General features: G+C 49.4%; 1 protein-coding gene, 1 long non-coding RNA gene and 1 other non-coding gene across 6 annotated transcripts in view; 2 read left to right on the top strand and 1 right to left on the bottom strand.

The window, feature by feature from the left end:
• Nucleotides 1-8,349, top strand: part of WDR88 (WD repeat domain 88) — a 34,032-nt gene extending 25,683 nt beyond the window's left edge. Inside the window, exons 9-11 of the mRNA XM_003937318.3 lie at nt 2,380-2,448; nt 7,281-7,373; nt 8,176-8,349. Coding sequence (XP_003937367.2) covers nt 2,380-2,448; nt 7,281-7,373; nt 8,176-8,349 — 336 coding nt within the window. The remainder of the gene's footprint in view (nt 1-2,379; nt 2,449-7,280; nt 7,374-8,175) is intronic.
• The window catches only part of LOC104652818 (uncharacterized), a 54,021-nt gene extending 43,303 nt beyond the window's left edge, over nt 1-10,718 (bottom strand). For 3 of the 4 annotated variants that reach the window (XR_012513879.1, XR_012513880.1, XR_012513881.1), the window contains exons 1-3: nt 10,486-10,718; nt 4,748-5,026; nt 2,479-2,598 (exon numbers count right to left, since the gene is read on the bottom strand). This is a non-coding gene — a long non-coding RNA (uncharacterized LOC104652818). The remainder of the gene's footprint in view (nt 1-2,478; nt 2,599-4,747; nt 5,027-10,485) is intronic. The other variant, XR_746105.3, reaches the window with a different exon arrangement.
• Nucleotides 10,719-10,841: 123 nt separating this feature from the next.
• On the top strand, nt 10,842-10,915 carry TRNAT-AGU (transfer RNA threonine (anticodon AGU)). Its single transcript has one exon. It is a non-coding gene; the product is annotated as a tRNA-Thr (tRNA).
• Nucleotides 10,916-19,186: the final 8,271 nt, after the last annotated feature.

Genomic DNA, 19,186 nt, shown 5'->3' with positions numbered 1-19,186 from the left:
CTCCAGCCCGGGGAACAGAGTGAGACCATGTCTCAAAATAAAAATAACTAAATACATAAACAAAGAACGGGCTGGGTGTGGTGGCTCATGCCTGTGATCCCAGCACTTTGGGAGGCTGAGGCAGGCGGATCACTTGAGGTCAGGAGTTCGAGACCAGCCTGGCCAACATGGTGAAACCTTGTCTCTACTAAAAATACAAAAATTAGCTGGGCACGGTGGCGGGCACCTATAATCCCAGCTACTTGAGAGGCTGAGGGTGGAGAATCACTTGAACCCAGGAGGTGGAGGTTGCAGTGAGCGGAGATTGCACCATTGTACTCCAGCCTGGGCAACAAGAGCAAAACTCTGTCTCAAAAAACAAACAAACAAACAAACAAACAGAAGCAACAACAGACCTCAGTGCTCACCCTCCTTCCAGCCCTGAAACAAGCCCTGTCCCCACCTCCACCTGCCCGTCCCCTATCCCAATCCAGTCCTACCTCACGCATTAAAAAAAAAAAACAAAAACAGCCGGGCACGGTGGCTCAAGCCTGTAATCCCAGCACTTTGGGAGGCCGAGGTGGTTGGATCACGAGGTCAAGAGATCGAGACCATCCTGGTCAACATGGTGAAACCCCGTCTCTACTAAAAATACAAAAAATTAGCTGGGCATGGTGGCGCGTGCCTGTAATCCCAGCTACTCAGGAGGCTGAGGCAGGAGAATTGCCTGAACCCAGGAGGCGGAGGTTGCGGTGAGCCGAGATCGCGCCATTGCACTCCAGCCTGGGTAACAAGAGTGAAACTCTGTCTCAAAAAAACAAAAACAAAAACAAAAACCAAAATGTGCATATATCACGTCTTTACACTTTGTATTCTACCCTAAATGTTGTTGACGAAACCAAGGAAGTACAAAGCCGTTCTGCTATTTCCTTTTTTTTTTTTTTTTTGAGACGGAGTTTCGCTCTTGTTACCCAGGCTGGAGTGCAATGGCGCGATCTCGGCTCATCACAACCTCTGCCTCCTGGGTTCAGGCAATTCTCCTGCCTCAGCCTCCTGAGTAGCTGGGATTACAGGCACACGCCACCATGCCCAGCTAATGTTTTTGTATTTTTAGTAGAGACGGGGTTTCACCATGTTGACCAGGATGGTCTCGATCTCTTGACTTCGTGATCCACCCGCCTCGGCCTCCCAAAGTGCTGGGATTACAGGCTTGAGCCACCGCACCCGGCCCTGCTCTTTCCTTTTTATTTTTTTAGACGGAGTCTCACTGTATCCAAGCTGGAGTGCAGTGGCCTGATCTCAGCTCAGGGCAACCTCTGCCTCCCAGGTTCAAGTGATTCTCCTGCCTCAGCCTCCCGAGTAGCTGGGACTACAGGTGCGCACCACCACGACTGGCTAATTTTTGTATTTTTAGTATGGTTTTACTATGTTGGCCAGGCTGGTCTTGAACTTCAGACCTCGTGATCTACTCGCCTTGGCCTCCCAAAGCACTGGGATTACAGGCGTGAGCCACCACACCTGCACCCCACACCCCGCCTTTTTTTTTTTGAGACAGTCTCACTCTGTCGCCCAGGCAGGAGTGCATTGGCATGATTATGACTCACTGCAGCGTCAGCCTCCCCGGGCTCAGGTGATTCTCCCACATTAGCCTCCTGAGTAGTTGGGATTACAGGCACATGACACCATGCCCAGCTAATATTTTGTATTTTTAGTAGAGACGGGGTTTCATTATGTTGCCCAGGCTGTTCTCAAACTCCTAGACTCAAGGAATCCGTGCACCTCAACCCCGCAGTGTGTTGAGGTTACGGGTGTGAGCCACTGCGCTCAGCCAGCTACTTTTAAATGTAAGCAACGCTGGACTCTTTTTTTTTTTTTGAGACGGAGTTTCGCTCTTGTTACCCAGGCTGGAGTGCAATGGCGCGATCTCGGCTCACCGCAACCTCCGCCTCCTGGGTTCAGGCAATTCTCCTGTCTCAGCCTCCTGAGTAGCTGGGATTACAGGCACGCACCACCATGCCCAGCTAACTTTTTGTATTTTTAGTAGAGACGGGGTTTCACCATGTTGACTAGGACGGTCTCGATCTCTTGACCTCGTGATCCACCCGCCTCGGCCTCCCAAAGTGCTGGGATTACAGGCTTGAGCCACCGCGCCCGGCTAACGCTGGACTTTTGACTTCCTGTTGTTTTCTAAGATAGGGGATCTCACTCTGTTGCCCAGGCTGGCGTGCAGTGGCATGATCACGGCTCCCTGCAACTTCCACCTTCTGGGCTCCAGTGACCCTCCCACCTCGGCATCCAAAGGGCAGATGATGGGTGTGAGCCACCACACACAGATTGTTTCGGTTGTTCTTTCAAAATAATTTTTCTCCATGTTCTCATGAAAATTTGTTATTTCTTCAGGGCCATAATGACTGGGTGACGGATGTTGCCGTCAGCAACAACAAGAAATGGATCCTGTCTGCTTCCAAGGTAAAAGTGGCCAAGCTTGGAGTGACTTACCATATCCATCATATTCATCAGAATTGGTGACAGTGGGAGAGTTACTGGCAAGTGTAAACGTCCCGGGTGGGTTCGGTGAGGTATCTGTACCTGGCTGGGCCATCGCGTTCACGGAGCTGCCTGGGAATGTACATCAAAGGATACCATCAAGAAAGCAAAAAGACAACTTCAAGAATGGGAGAAAATAGTTGCACAGCATGTATCTGGTAAGAGATTAATATATAAAATACATAAAGAACTTCGAAAACGGAACAACAGAAAACAAACAACCCAATTCAAGAATGGGCAAAAGACTCAGACATTTCTCCAAAGAAGATATACCAATGTCCAAGAAGCCTATGACAAGATGCTCAACATCATTATCATTAGGGAAATGCAAACAAAAAGCACAGTGAGATAACACTTCGCATCTATTAGGAGGGCATAATAAAAAAAAAACTCAGAAGATAATGAATGTTGGCAAAGGACGTGGAGCAATTGGATCCCTTGTGTGTGACTGATGAGAATGTAAAACAGTGCAGCTGCTGTGGGAAATGGTTTGGCAGTTTCTCAAAAGCTTAAACAGAGCTACCATATGATCCAGCAACTCCACTTTTGGGTTTATATTCAAAAGAACTGAAGGCAGGGGCTTACTGATACTTATATGCCAGTGTTCATAGTAGCATTATTATTATTTTTTTTTTTTTAATTTTTTTTTTTTTTTGAGATGGAGTTTTGCTCTTGTTACCCAGGCTGGAGTGCAATGGCACGATCTCGGCTCACCGCAACCTCCGTCTCCTGGGTTCAGGCAATTCTCCTGCCTCAGCCTCCTGAGTAGCTGGGATTACAGGCACGAGCCACCATGCCCAGCTAATTTTTTGTATTTTTAGTAGAGACGGGGTTTCACCATGTTGATCAGGATGGTCTCGATCTCTCGACCTCGTGATCCACCCGCCTCGGCCTCCCAAAGTGCTGGGATTACAGGTTTGAGCCACCGCGCCCGGCCCACTTACAAATAGTTAAAATGGGCCGGGCATGGTGGCTCACGCTTGTAATCTCAGCACTTTGGGAGGTTAAGGTGGGTGGATCACAAGGTCAGGAGTTTCAGACTAGCCTGGACAAGATGGTGAAACCCCATCTCTATTTAAAATACAAAAATTAGCTGGGTGTGGTGGTGTGCCTGTAGTCCCAGATATTCAGGAGGCTGAGGCTGGGGAACCGCTCGAACCCGGGAGGCGGAGGTTGCAGGGAGCCAACACCGCGCCATTGCATTCCAGCCTGGGCGACAGAGCGAGAATCCATCTCAAAAAAAATAAAAAAGCCAGTTAAAATGGTATTATAGGCCGGGCGCCATGGCTCAAGCCTGTAATCCCAGCACTTTGGGAGGCCGAGGAGGGTGGATCACGAGGTCACGAGATCGAGACCATCCTGGTCAACATGGTGAAACCCCGTCTCTACTAAAAATACAAAAAATTAGCTGGGCATGGTGGCGCGTGCCTGTAATCCCAGCTACTCAGGAGGCTGAGGCAGGAGAATTGCTTGAATCCAGGAGATGGAGGTTGCGGTGAGCCGAGATCGTGCCATTGCACTCCAGCCTGGGTAACAAGAGCGAAACTCCGTCTCAAAAAAAAAAAAAAAAAAAAAAGAAGGTATTATATTGTATATATTTTACTTCAATTAAAAAACCCAGGCCGGGCGCGGTGGCTCAAGCCTGTAATCCCAGCACTTTGGGAGGCCGAGGCGGGTGGATCACAAGGTCAAGAGATCGAGACCATCCTGGTCAACATGGTGAAACCCCGTCTCTACTAAAAATACTAAAAATTAGCTGGGCATGGTAGTGCGTGCCTGTAATCCCAGCTACTCAGGAGGCTGAGGCAGGAGAATTGCCTGAACCCAGGAGGCGGAGGTTGCGGTGAGCCGAGATCGCGCCATTGCACTCCAGTCTGGGTAACAAGAGCGAAACTCCGTCTCAAAAAAAAAAAAAAAAAAAAAAAACCAACCCAACAATGACATGTTTCTTTCTGTCCCTTAATACAGTGGGATATTTTTGCTTTTCTGTTTCCATGGCAAATAATACTTCTCTGAACTGCCTGCAGCCCCTAGGATATCCTTTTAGTTTCTGTAGTGGTAAAACTGAACACTGTCAAATGTAAAATTCGCTCCAACTTACATTCTGTTCTTATCAAGCCCACATTATACTGATTCCTGGTGTCAACCCAATGTGATAACTTCAAGCTAAATATCCCATCAGGAAAAGCATTTGAGCATGGATACTTAAGATTTTACTTACTGGCTGGGTGTGGTAGCTCACACTTGTAATCCCAGCACTTTGGGAGCCAGAGGCAGGCCGATCGCTTGAGGTCAGGAGTTCGAGACCAGCCTGGCCAACATGGTGAAACCCCATCTCTACTAAAAATACAAAAATAAGCCAGGCTTGGTGGCACACGACTATAGTCCCAGCTACTTGGGAGGCTGAGGCAGGAGAATCGCTTGACTTGGGAGGTGGAAGTTGCAGTGAGCTGAGATCAAGCCATGGCATTCCAGCCTGGGCATTAGAGTGAGACTCCATCTAAAAAAAAAAAAAAAAATTTACTTACTGGCAAAAACAGGTTCTTTGAGTTGCAGGTTTTATTTCCCAGTATTCCAAAAATGTCTAAATGTACTAAGTCTTCAAGCTTATTTTAAAAGACTAAGTATTTGTCAGGGCATGGTGGCTCATGCCTGTAATCCCAGAACTTTGGGAGGCTGAGGCGGGCGGATCACCTGAGCTCAGGAGTTCAAGACTGGCCTGACCAACATGAAGAAACCCCATCTCTGCTAAAAATATAAAATTATCCAGGCATGGTGGCACATGCCTGTAACCCCAGCTACTCGGGAGGTTGAGACAGGAGAATCGCTTGAACCCAGGAGGCAGAGGTTGCAGTGAGCCAAGATCATGCCATTGCACTCCAGCCTGGGCAACAAGAATAAAACTCCATCTCAAAAAAAAAAAAGGTAAAAGACTAGGTATTTGTTAATGAAGTCACAATCTCGGCTCACTGCAACCTCTGCCCTCCAAGTTCAAATGATTCTTATACCTCAGCCTCCTGAGTAGCTTGGATTACAGGCACGTGCCACCACATCTGGCTAATTTTTGCATTTTTAGTAGAGCCAGGGTTTTGCCATGATGGCCAGGCTGGTCTCAAACTCCTGACCTCAGGTGATCTGCCTGCCTGCTTTGACCTCTCAAAGTGATGGGATTATACGTATGAGCCACCATGCCTAGCCTAACATTTTTTTTTTTATTCTGTAGGTACGAGGTCTCACTCTATTGCCGAGGCTGGTCTTGAATTCCTAGGCTCAAGCCATCCTCCTGCATATGCCTCTCAAAATGCTGGACTACAGGTGTGAGCCACCATGCCCAGCTTGAAACTAACTTTTGAATGACAATATCTAAGAGCTGGGAAGAATTTTTCATTACCATGATTTGGCAAGCCACTTGCTATAATGTAGAAAGTACGCTTATTGGTAAGATCTGACAGCTCTACACAGCCTGAAGCCAACACATCTGTTACCAACATGTGCCCTTTGTTCTCCCACAGGACATTTAATTGCAACTGCTGAATCAAGAAATGTAACATACTCGGCCGGGCGCAGTGGCTCAAGCCTGTAATCCCAGCACTTTGGGAGGCCGAGGTGGGTAGATCACGAGGTCAAGAGATCGAGACCATCCTGGTCAACATGGTGAAACCCCGTCTCTACTAAATATACAAAAAATTAGCTGGGCATGGTGGCGTGTGCCTGTAATCCCAGCTATTCAGGAGGCTGAGGCAGAAGAATTGCTTGAACCCAGGAGGCGGAGGTTGCGGGGTGAGCCGAGATCGTGCCATTGCACTCCAGCCTGGGTAACAAGAGCAAAAACTCCGTCTCAAAACAAACAAACAAACAAACAAACAAAAAAAAAGAAATGTAACATACTCAGTGTATCCATTTCTTTATTGCTGCTATATTAAGTTACAGGACTGTACTGTTTAAACATTAACCAACACAAATTTACTATCTTACATTTCTGTAAGATAGAAGTCTGACAAGTTCTCATTGGGTTAAAATCTAGGTGTCAACAAGAATGCATTCCTTTCGGGAACTATTATTAACTAAAGTCCATGGTTTACATTGTTTCACGCTTTGTGTTGTATAGGTCTATGGGTTTTGCCAAATGAGTACCATATGTCTACCAATACAGTGTCATACAGAATAGTTTTTTTTTTTGTTTGTTTTTTGTCTTTTGTTTTTAGATAGTGTCTCGCTCTATTGCCCAGGCTGGAGTGCAGTGGCACGATCTTAGCTCACTGCAACCTTCGCCTTCTGGGTTCAAGCCATTCTCCTGCCTCAGCCTCCCAACTAGTTGGGACTACAGGTGCATGCTACCACACCTGGCTAATTTTTGTATTTTTAGTAGAGATGGGGTTTCCCCATATTGGTGAGGCTGGTCTCGAATTCCTGACCTCACCTTCTTCTGCTTCTCAAAGCGCTGGGATTATAGGCATAAGCCACCGTGCCCAGCCATATAGAATAATTTTACTGTTCATCCCTCCTCCTCTTCCCCATCATCCTGGGCAACCACTGATCTATTTACTTTCTTTACTTTTGCCTTTTCCAGAATGTCAAGTGGTTGGAATTACACTCTATGGCCTCTTCAGGCTGGCTTCTTTGGCTTAACAACGTGCATTGAAGGTTCCTCTTTCTGTGCCTTGACAGCCCAAGTCTTTTGACTGTTGAATGATATCCTTTATATGGAGGTACTGCAGCCTGTTTTATGACCACTGGTTTCCTATTTGTTTTAGGATAGGACCATGAGACTGTGGAATATTGAAGAAGTTGAGCAAATTCCTTTGGTAATCAAGTACAAAAAGGCCATGGGCTTAAAGTTGAAACAGGTTGGTATTGGGTAAAATGAAGCCCAGTGAAAGCTTTCATTAGTTCCCTCTATAATTTGTCATTTAAACAAACTTTGGGCACCTAGGGATGCAAACGTGAACAAACAGACCGACATTTTTGCCCCAGCGGAGCTTAAATTCTAAAAGAGGAAACAAAGAAGAAAGACACAAGAAAAATGTGTAGTAAGTCACCTGGTGTTAAGTAATTGATAGAAAAATACACAGGAAAAGGGAATAGGAGTGCTGGAGGTTGCAAGATTTTAAAAGTTGGTTAGGATATGTCTCATTGAGGTGGCCGCTATTTCTATTTGAAGGTGGTGAGGGGGTGAGCTGTGTAGATACTTAAAAGAAAGAACTTCCACCTGGGTGCGGTGGCTTTCGCCTGCAATCCCAGCACTTTGGGAGGCCAAGGCGGGCAGATCACCTGAGGAGGGAGTTCGAGACCAACCTGGCCAACACGGAGAAACCTCATCTCTACTAAAGATACAAAATTAGCCAGGCACGGTGGTGCAAGCCTGTAATCCTAGCTACTTGGGAGGTTGAGGCAGGAGAGTCACTTGAACCCGGGAGGTAGAGGTTGCAGTGAGCCAAGATTTGGCCATTGTACTCCAGCCTGGGCAACAAGAACAAAACTAAGTCTCAAAAAAAAAAAAAAAAAAAAAAAGAGATTCCAGAGAAGGGAGCCCTTGCCTTGCCTTGCCTTGCTCAACGTAGCTGGATCAGGTGGGAGAATTCTAATCATGTGCCTGGAACCCCTCTGATGAGCACCTCCTTTCTGTTATTTTAAAATATTCCATGTCAGTGCGAAAGATGTGACAGGCCTTTCTCCATCTTTGAGAGTGACACCTCTTCTGAAATATTCACCCAATGCGTGTTCTGCCGGATAGATACAAGGGGCTTGCCAGCGGAGACTTCATCATCATCATCATTGGAAAGCGAGAACTCACCGTTGCCGAGGGGAAGCAAGGGTGACTGACAGCCACAGGACCCTTTGGGTGGCATGAGCACAGGCTACCTAGCATGCAGGTTTCGGGGCTCTGCAGGGACTTTCTCTTGCACCCCTCCCAGGCTCAGTAGTCCTGTTAGACTGGGGCAGAACACAAGCCTTGGCTGGGCTCTCAGCGCTTGGGAAGTGAACACTTTATTTTCTGTTTTCACGCAAAATAAATCTAATTCCTTTGGAAAACAAGTGTGCGTGTGCATTTGAAAAGCAGTCTTGCTATTTCCTAAGCTTTATGTCTTGGTGTTCATCCCGTTTGATTTTTGGAACACATATTTGACTCACATTATGGAGTCTGGAGTTGTCCTGTAAGGTGACCCGTGGGGGCTGGCACCAGTAGTTCTGGAGAAAGGGTTTGTCAAATAAATATGACAAGGCATGGGGCCCCCTCTGTGGACGTGAAAGCAAGATACTATGGGTGCCTCCCTGGCTAATGCTCCCAGAGGGCCACCTGACTGGGGCAGACGATGATTTGGTTAGCTAAGGGGGTGGCGGTGGCACTGCCATCACAGGCTGTCTCACATTGTCTCTTCTAGACTTCTCAATTTCCAGAACTCCCAGGCCGATGCACAGCCCTCTTCCTGCTGCCACGGCATATTGTACAGCATGCATCAGTCCAGAAAGAGTCAAGTTTTCCGTTAATAAGATGGGCCCCCTTTTCCACTTGGTATGGTTCACATGATTCTCATCAAATATCATTAATAGGCCCCTTAGTCCATTTAAAAAGCTTAACTGAGCCTGGGCACAGAGGCTCCTGCCTGTAATTCCAGCACTTTGGAAGACAGGCAAATGAATAGCTTGAGGCCAGAAGTTTGACAGTAGCTTGGGAAACACAGCAAGACCTCTCCACAAAAAACAAAAATACTAGCCAGGTGTGTGGTGCACCTGTAGTCCCAGCTGCTTGGGAGGCCAAGGCAGGAGGATCGCTTGAGCCCCAGGAGTTCCAGGCAGCCAGTGAGCTATATGATTGTGCCACTGCACTCGAGCATGCGTAGCAGAGCAAAAAACCCAGCAAGACTGATTTATATATTATTACATAATGTCTAGTGTCAATTGTCTGGCGTCCAATAATTCTGTGCATAAGCACCATGGCCTGGCAATTGTCATGTGGGTGGGTCCCATGTCCCATGCCATCCTTGTCAGTCACAATGGGGTGACTGGTCAGATTCAAGTTGTCTGTTCAATGCTTATCCATTCATTTACATGAATGATGTATGAATGTGGCAAAACTCCACTTATATCCTCCCAGCCACTGGAGTCTCCTTGCAGAGAGGTTCCGTCGCTAGTGGCCTCCCTCCTCCCAGTTGAATCTGAGGCCTTAGCACACATGAACAGACATAGATAATGCACCCCCATGGCTGTGGAGGGAGGCTAGACGGCAGGTGTCAACACGGCCCCCACGGATGGGTTCACCCATCAGTGAACCATCAATATGAATATGACGCGGTGTGCGCAAGACACTGGGTGCCTCCCTGGCTAATGCTCCCAGATGGCCACCTGCCCGGAGCAGAGGACAGCTTGGTTAGGTGCCAAGAGGGTGGCGGTGGCATTTCCATCACGGGGTGTCTCATGCTGTCTCCTCTAGACTTCTCAATGTCCAGAACGCCCATGCCTATGCGCTGCCCTCTTCCGGCTCCCAAGGCATAGTGCACAGCGTGCATCAAGCCAGAAAGAGGCTGAGAGAGCAGCTTAGGTTCCTAGTGCACACCATACTGGGTGAACCTTTCTGTGCATGCTGGAGGGATGGTGGGTGGATGGGTTGGCAGTGTTCAGCTGCGTCGTTGCCCACAGGCCCTCTGGAAAGTGCGGGGACCAGTGGCTGGTGTAACTGCGTGAGGACACCCAGAAGGGGCAAGTGAGGAACCAGGGCGGAGAGGGCCTTGCCTGCTCTGGCAGCTGAAACCCCTTCATATAAGGTGTCGGTGCCCCACGCCAGCAGCCTGGGAACCCCGAAGCCCATGACCCCTCCTCGGAGCCTTCCTGACCCCTCGACTTTTCCCCAGCTCAGGATCCGCGGGAGAAGTGACTCAACTGAAGTTATGGCCCCGGGAGCTGGCGGGGCCCCCGGTCTTCCCAGGCTAAGGTTGCGGGACGGAACGGTCCGAAGCTTACCCGGGTCACCGTCGGACAGAGGCGGGTGTGCAGGCCGCGCTGGCGGGGCCGGAGGTTCTCCGGGGCGGGTAGGGGCTCGGCCGCACTACCCTGAGGTCCAGTCCTTGCGCGACTGTTCCCCAAAGGCGGGGCGTCCTGGCTCCACGTTAGAGGAGACGTTACTGTGGCCGTGAAGCCTCGCCTTCTTGGACTCGGCTTCCTCAGCGTAGCCCGAGCTTCCGGTCTGGGTCTCCGAGGCTTATATGAATCGGAAGCTACACTACGCGTGCGCTGCAGCAGGTCAAATCTGTGCGCATGCGCGCGACTCAAGAGGCTAATAGTAATAAGGAGTTATCCGGGAAGACGCTCATACGGGTGGCGCCGTGGCTTAGTTGGTTAAAGCGCCTGTCTAGTAAACAGGAGATCCTGGGTTCGAATCCCAGCGGTGCCTCAACCGAGCGCCCAAGCTCTTCCCACTTTTGCTCCTGCACTTTTGTGCCCCGAGCCCTAGCCCGGCTGCCCCGCACTATGCGGCTGTAAGGGACAGCCCGAGAGGCCGACGAATCTGGGTCCGCAACGGGGCGTGGCTTCGGCCAAGGGGGCGGGGACAGGCGGGCCTCAGACTCCACCTCCTCGGGTCTCGGGCGCTGAGGGGCGTGGGCGGTACGGGGACCCGGGAGACAGCGGTTGCCATGGTGCTGCCTAGCGGTGGGAAGCGCGGGGGCGCAGAAGCAGCAATGCGAATCCAGCGCGGAGCCAGAGTTCGCCCCCAGGCTGCTTCCGCAGGGCGGGCGGTGGATGCGCCCTCCCAGGCCGGTTTCTGTGGCGTGGGTTTCTCGCGCTAGTCTTCGTGGCTTCAAGCGGCCGCTCGGGGTAGCCCACGCGGGTGCCGATCCTCGACGGTCACCGGGCTTAGCAGAGTCTTGCAAAGTACTGCAGATTGCCCGTCTTTCTGCAGCCGCGCAGTGGGTGCAGCCGTTTCACAAATGCGAGGCCAAGGCGGCCCCAAGAGGAGGGGTGTGGGACTGAGTCCGGTCAGCGTGACCGTCAGTCTGATGACTGCGCGGAAACTCCAGGCCAGGGAAAGATCGCAGGGGACTCTGCGCCCATTGCAGACGGCCAGGTGAAGGCTGAAGCCTGCTGCCCGAGCTGAGGTTGCACCCATATTTGCATGTGGAGAGCTATTCCAAAGCAAGTGCATCCGAGGATTTGCGGGTGGTCGGGTAGGGAGGAGTGAGGCATTGGAGTTTTTACAAAAATTCTCCAGGGATTCACCTGTCAAACCCAATAGGATAGTCCCAGTGCAGTAATTGCAGTCATGGGATGAGGCTGTGTTCCAAGTAGTAAAATTCACCTCCCCAGAAGCAGTTATTCTTTCTGCCTCTTCTGTGAGTCTGGGTTTATTGTTTCTGTTTGTTTCTCTCGTTTTCCAGTCAATTATTGCGCCTTTGCAGCTTCGTTGCTTTTGATTGACATTGCCCGGGAAAACTTGTAAGGCTTTGCAGTGCTGATAGAAGCATTCTCCTAGATCCAATCAGGGATGAATTTATTGGAAACTGGGCTTGCGTCATTGTGGGACTGGTTTATTTCTGGTTCATACTTAGCCACTGCAGTCCAGTCTGGGCAACAGAGCGAGACTTCATCTCAAAGAAGAAAAAAAAAAGTCCCTTATTGGATACAGGATTTGAAATCTTTTCTCCCTTTCTTTTTCTCTTTACTAATTATTTATTGAGATGGAGTCTCACTGTGTCCCCAGGCTGGAGTCCAATGGCATGATCTCTGCTCACTGCAACCTCAGCCTCCCGGGTTGAAGCGATTCTTTTGCCTCAGCCTCCCAAGTAGCTGAGACTACAGGCGCGTGCCACCATGCTAATTTTTGTATTTTTAGTAGAGACGAGGTTTCACCATGTTGGCCAGGCTGGTCTTGAACTCCTGAGCTCAAGTGATCTGCCTGCCTGACTGCCTAAAGTACAGGAATTACAGGTGTGAGCCACCACACCCAGCCTAATTTTTTTAAAAGAGAAAGTAAAAAAGTAAACCATAGGGCTAGGTGAGGTGGCTCACACCTGTAATCCCGCACTTTGGGAGGCCAAGGTGGGCAAACCAAGAGGTCAGGAGTTTGAGACTAGCCTGACCAACATGGTGAAACCCCCTCTCTACTAAAAATACAAAAATTAGCCGGGCGCACCTGTAATCCCAGTTATTTAGGAGCCTGACTGAGGCAAGAGAATTGCTTGAACTGGGGAGGCAGAGGTTGCAACGAGCTAAGATTGTGCCATTGCACTCTAGCCTGGGCGACAGAGTGAGACTCCATCTCAAAAAAAAAAAAAAAAAAAAAAAAAAAAAAAAAAAATATGCCGGGCGCGGTGGCTCAAGCCTGTAATCCCAGCACTTTGGGAGGCCGAGGCGGGTGGATCACAAGGTCAAGAGATCGAGACCATCCTGGTCAACATGGTGAAACCCCGTCTCTACTAAAAATACAAAAAATTAGCTGGGCATGGTGGCGCGTGCCTGTAATCCCAGCTACTCGGGAGGCTGAGGCAGGAGAATTGCCTGAACCCAGGAGGCGGAGGTTGCGGTGAGCCGAGATTGCGCCATTGCACTCCAGCCTGGGTAACAAGAGCAAAACTCCATCTCAAAAAAAAAAAAAAAAGCCATTCCGCTATTCATTCTATCAAGCCAGCTGTTTAAGATTGGTGGGGAACGTGACAACACCAGTAAATTCCATAAGCATTGTCGCACTTCATTTGTGGGAAACTGAGTTCCTTATTATTATTATTATTATTATTATTATTATTTTGTGACGAAGTCTCATTCTGTAGTCCGGGCTGGAGTGCAGTGGTGCAATCTCGGCTCACTGCAACCTCCACCTCCCAGGTTCAGGAGATTCTCCTGCCTCAGCCTCCTGAGTAGCTGGGACTACAGGCGACTGCCACCATGCCAGGCTAACTTTTGTATTTTTAGTAGAGATGGGGTTTCATCATGTTGGCCAGGCTGGTCTGGAACTCCTGATCTCAAGTGATCCACCCACCTCAATCTCCCAAAGTGCTGGGATTACAGCATGAGACACCCTGCCTCACCTACTTTATTTTCTTTTTCAAATATTTAATTCACGTGTCATAATAATCCTCTCCCTCCCGGCTTTTAGAGACAGAGTCTTACTCTGTCACTCAGGCCTCGAACTCCTGGGCTCAAGCTATCCCTCTAACCTCAGCCTCCTGAGTAGCTGGGACTACAGGCCACCACTGTGCCTGGCTATTTTTTTTTTTTTTTTAATTTTGTTTATTTTTATAGAGATGCAGGTCTCACTAAGTTACCCAGGCTGGTCTCAAACTCCGAGCTGAAGTGATCCTTCCCTTGGCCCTCCAAAGTGCTGGGATTACAGGTATGAGCCAACTCCCCCAGCCCTTTCTCTGTGTAATGGTGTTTCATTTGATTTGAGCCAACATAATACTGTTCTTAAATAAAATAAAAATGAGTGGATTTAAATGCAACGATTAAGTTCATAATAAAGATGGGCTGTCTGTGTGGTGGAGGGGCCCACTGAGGGTAGCACTGCCCTCTCCCTATTGCTCCCCACAAGGAATCCCAGGGTCTCTCCCAGGGCTGATGGTCTTGCTACCAGACACCTGGAGCCCCTCCGCCAGCTGCTTTGAGCTTTCACTTGGGTTGAAAGTGAGCTCGGCCTGCTCCTCTCACCTGCTGTGAATAAGAAGGGGCCACTCCTTGGGACAGAAGGGTTGTCCCATGACCTTCCTCATCCACCCCTCCAACCTTGTGTTCCCACAATCTGTATTTAGGCCTTGAGACTAGGGCTGTCCCAGGGTGTCACTTTTATTCCTGTGGCTCTGTAGTAACCTATTTTGTGTTGCTATAAAGGAACACCTAAGGTTGAGTAATTTGTAAAGAAAAGAGGTTCATTTGGCTCACAGTTCTGCAGACTGTACAAGAAGGTTGGCACTGGCATCTGTTTCTGGCGAGGGCCTCAGGAGGCTTCCAATCAAGGCGGAATGGCCGGACGCAGTGGCTCACGTCTGTAATCCTAGTACTTTGGGAGGCCGAGGGGAGCAGATCACTTGAGGCCAGGAGTTCCAAACCAGCCTGGCCAAGAGAGCGAAACCTCATCTTTACTAAGAAATACAAAAATTGGCTGGGTGCGCTGGCTCACGCCTGTAATCCCAGCATTTTGGGAAGTCAAGGCGGGCGGATTACTTGAAGTCAGGAGTTCCAGACCAGCCTGACCAACATGGAGAAACCCCGTCTCTACTAAACGTACAAAATTAACCAGGCATGGTGGCACATCCCTGTAGTCCCAGCTGCTCGGGAGGCTGAGCCAGGAGAATCGCTTGAACCCGGGAGTCGGAGGTTGCAGTGAGCCAAGATTGTGCCATTGCACTCCAGCCTGGGCAACAAGAGTGAAACTCTGTCTCAAAAAATATAAATAAATAAATAAATAAATAAATAAATAAATAAAAACAACACGCTGGGCATGGTACCTGTAATCCCAGCTACTCGGGAGGCTGAGGTGGGAAAATCACTTGAACCTGGGAGGCGGAAGTTGCAGAGAGCTGAGATTGCGCAATCAGCCTGGCTCCAGCCTGGGCTACGGAGTGAGACTAGGTCTAAAAAAAAAAAAAAAAAAATTCCAATCAAGGCTGAAGGCAAAGGGGGAGCCAGTGCCACCTGGCAACGGAGGAAGGAAGTAGGAGGAGGAGCCAGGCTCTTTTTTTTTTTTTTTTTTTTTTTTTGAGACGGAGTCTTGCTCTGTCGCCAGGCGGGAGTGCAGTGGCGCGATCTCAGTTCACAGCAACGTCCGTCTCCCAGGTTCAAGCGATTCTCCTGCCTCGACCTCCCCAGTAGCTGGGATTACAGGCACGCGCCACCAAGCCCAGCTAATTTTTGTATTTTTAGTAGAGATGGGGTTTCACCATGTTGGCCAGGCTGTTCTCAAACTCCTGACATCGTGATCCACCCGCCTCGGCCTCCCAAAGTGCTGGGATTACAGGCATTAGCCACCGTGCCCAGGCACCAGGATCTTTTAAGCAGTCAGCTCTCACTCATTCATTAGGGTGTGGAGAGCACTCCCAAGACCCAAATACCTCCCACCAGGCCCCACCTCCAACATTGGGGGGAGGGGTCACATTTCAACATAAGGTTTGGAAGGGACAAATATCCAAACCATATCAGGAGCCAAGAGGGTTAAAGAACAAATCTTACCTGTTAACCACCTTGGGGTTTCTGATGAGCTCGGCCCCATTCATAATTTAGTGAGGTGGACGAGATTGGATTGATTCTCCCCCAAATCAATACACAAATGATTATTGCTTCAGGGCACTTCCGAGTGCTTCAGGAAGGCCGAGGGAGCTTTTTGGTTGAAAATGGGAACTGCACTCAGCACTGGAAGTTCCTGCAGAGAGGGTTATGTAAACCAAGGGGCAACCTGCTGCTAAAATTTTCATTGCAATAAAAGCCTTTTTTTTTTTTTTTTTTCTAGAATGGTGCTTTTATGACATACTTACTATCACCGTTCCAGGCCTGTAATTTTAAAATTGCTGCTCAATATTGAAGGAGAAAGGATTTTACCGCCGCTGGTCTATTAAGGTTCTAGGAACTGGCTGCAGCCTGGAGAGTGTCTTTGGCTAGACGCACTTGGGTAAACCACACCCACTGCCCCGGACGGACAGACGTTCCTGCAGACGCAGCAGGCTGCATGGGTGCACTGTGGCTGGGTGTTCCCCAAGCACTTCCACAGGCGAGCAAGCACTCAGCTCTGAGCTTTGCTCTTCCCACCTGAACTGACCAAAATTCCCCCCGCCCCCACCACCCGCGCCAGGATTGCAGAAATGCTAGGAAGCTGCACTGAAGTCTATCCAACCCCGTGCCGCCTGCCCCATCACATAGAGCTCAGGACGAAATGCTGTTATTGCAACCATATATGTTGCCAGTTTATTTGTAGTATTTTAACTTTATTTTTATTTATTTAGTTTTGAGGGAGAGTCTGGCTCTGTCGCCCAGGTTGGAATGCAGTGGCGAGAAGCGGCTCACTGCAACCTCCGCTTCCCAGGTTCAAGAGATTCTCCTGCCTCAGCCTCCCGAGGACCTGGGATTACAGGTGCTCGCCTTGGGGCCTGGCTAATTTTTGTATTTTTATAGAGATGGGGTTTTGCCATGATGGCCAGGCTGGTCTCGAACTCCTGGTCTAAAGTGATCTGGCATTTTCAGCAGTGGGGCTGAACCAATTTGCATGTTAAGAATGTGTGATGAATTGAGAGTCAAAGGACCACATGGGGGGCTTTTGTGGAGGTCCAGGAGAGAGGAGATGGTTGCTGGGGCCAGGGAGGTAGTCATGGTGATGGAGAGAGGTGGGTAGATTTGAGATACATTGGAGGGGCTAGCAGGTTGTAGTGATGGTTTGGATGTAGGGAGATTGGGTAAAAATTATTGACTCAGTACTGAACGTGGCAATGAACTGAGTAGGGCACAGTAGAGAAGGGGCAGATGTGGGGGTGAGGGGTGTCTGGTCTATGTCTCAGGATAACGTGGGGTTTGCCCTCCTGGAAGTCACCTGTGATAAACCTGGACAGGTGATCAGAAAACAGTTTTTTCAGTTTTATTCGCCAAAGCCACTTTTGGCCTTTGACCTTCAAATAAATTCTAGGATTTTGTTGTTGTTGTTTGTTTTGTGTTTTTTTTGAGACAGGGTCTCACTCTGTCGTCCAGGCTGGAGTACAGTGTATGATCACGGCTCACTGAAACCTCAGACTCCTGGGTCCAAGCGATGCTCTCACCTCAGCTTCCTATCTGAGACTGCAGATGCATACCACCAGGCCCAACACATTTTAAATTTTTTTTGTAGATCCAGGGTCTTGCTATGTTGCCCAGGCTGGTCTCGAATTCCTAGCCTCAAGTGATCTTCCTCCCTTGGCTTCCCAAAGTGCTGGGATTACAAATGTGAGCCACTGCCCCTGGCTGATTTTAGTTATCTGAAATCAGGAAAGACACCGTTCAATGCAGAATTCTCTTCATTGGTGTCTGGTAAGCAGCTGGATAAGAGAGGACTTGAGTTTGAACATCTGCCTGTGGGTGAATGATGGGGGAGGATGTGGGACTCTCCTGTGTCATTGTTTTCTTCTGTGTCACATGTGCGCTTGGACTGTGTGGCTGATCAGTGGGCAATGGTGGTGGCCCTCTTGTTTGGGATGGGGTGGGGACTTACGTGGGATGCCTCTGTGTGCCTTCCGTCTCCTCTCTGCCTGTCCTGTGACTCCTTACTCCTAGAGCAGATTCCTGAAGGCATCACTGGCCCACAGTGAGTTTGACAGCAGCTTTGCTTCCTCCTAACCAGGAAGCTTCTTGCCAGGAAGCCCCTGCTCTCATGTCTGAGTCCCTCTGCTGCCACACTGCTCCCTCACCTGCCCCAGCCAGTTCCCATGTTCTAGGTCCACACCCATCATCTCCTTCCCAGTACTGAATTCTTCACTAGGTGGAAGCTTTCAGATTGTGATGAATAGACACATTCTGGATATAGCTTGAGTCAGTGGAGGATGTTTATGAAAAGGTGTCAGAGGTGGAGGGGCCCAGGCGACTGCAGCTAGAGTGGAAGAGTGTCGCAGCCGAGACAGGAATACCAGGAATCTTTCCGGAAGCGGTGGGAGGGTGGTGGGGGGAGAGGATTGGGCCAGAGCTGCATTGGGGACCCCCAGCAAGGGTCCTGCCTGGCATGGCAGCCTCTAGGGGGCACTAGACCATCATGAGACAAACTGGAAATGGGGTGTCAGAGAGCCAAGGTCTCAATATGGGCGGGGAATAGGATAGGGGAGTGGGACACTCACCTTGGGCACAGAATTGAAGGAAGTGGCAAAAAACTCAATAATCAAGATATCAGCTTTTTTTTTTTTTTTTTTGAGACGGAGTTTTGCTCGCGTTACCCAGTCTGGAGTGCAATGGCGCGATCTCGGCTCACCGCAACCTCCGCCTCCTGGGTTCAGGCAATTCTCCTGCCTCAGCCTCCCTAGTAGCTGGGACTACAGGCGTGCGCCACCATGCCCAGCTAATTTTTGTATTTTTAGTAGAGACGGGGTTTCACCATGTTGACCAGGATGGTCTCGATCTCTTGACCTCGTGACCCACCCGCCTCGGCCTCCCAAAGTGCTGGGATTACAGGCGTGAGCCACCGCGCCCAGCCGCAAGATCTTGTCTCTACAAAAAATTAGAAAATTAGCCTGGCATGGTGGTGCACACCTGTCATCCCAGCTACTTGGGAGGCTGAGGTGGGAGGACTGCTTGAGTGCAGGAGTTTGAGGGTACAGGGAGCTGGTTGCAGCACTGCACTCTAGCCTGGGCGACAAAGCGAGACTGTCTCTTAAAAAAAACTAAGCAGCAGCAGCAGCAGCAGCAGCAACAACAACAACAACAACAAACAAACAAACTGCAGATCCACCCTACCATTGCCCGTGCCACTGTGGAGAGCTTTTGCCATGCATAAATAAATGCCTGCTCTTCCGGAGCCAGCAGTCTGAGGGGATTCTGAAACCAAATTACACACAGGCTAGTGCTCTATGCGGTCAATCCGTAATGTACCTTGCTATTTGATTTTTACATTCTTGAATACATTTCCAAAGAAGTCTGCTTTGGAAAAATCACCAGAGGAGTTAGAAGAGAGAGAACAAGAAAACCCAGAAAAACTAAGAGGGTTTTTCTTCCCCTCAATTTTTATTAAAAT

The sequence above is a fragment of the Saimiri boliviensis genome, chromosome 14 (genome assembly GCF_048565385.1).
Source record: "Saimiri boliviensis isolate mSaiBol1 chromosome 14, mSaiBol1.pri, whole genome shotgun sequence".
NCBI classification, from domain to species: Eukaryota; Metazoa; Chordata; class Mammalia; order Primates; family Cebidae; genus Saimiri; species Saimiri boliviensis.
Note: the sequence above shows the minus strand (reverse complement) of the source record. Positions and strands in the feature narration are given on the sequence as shown.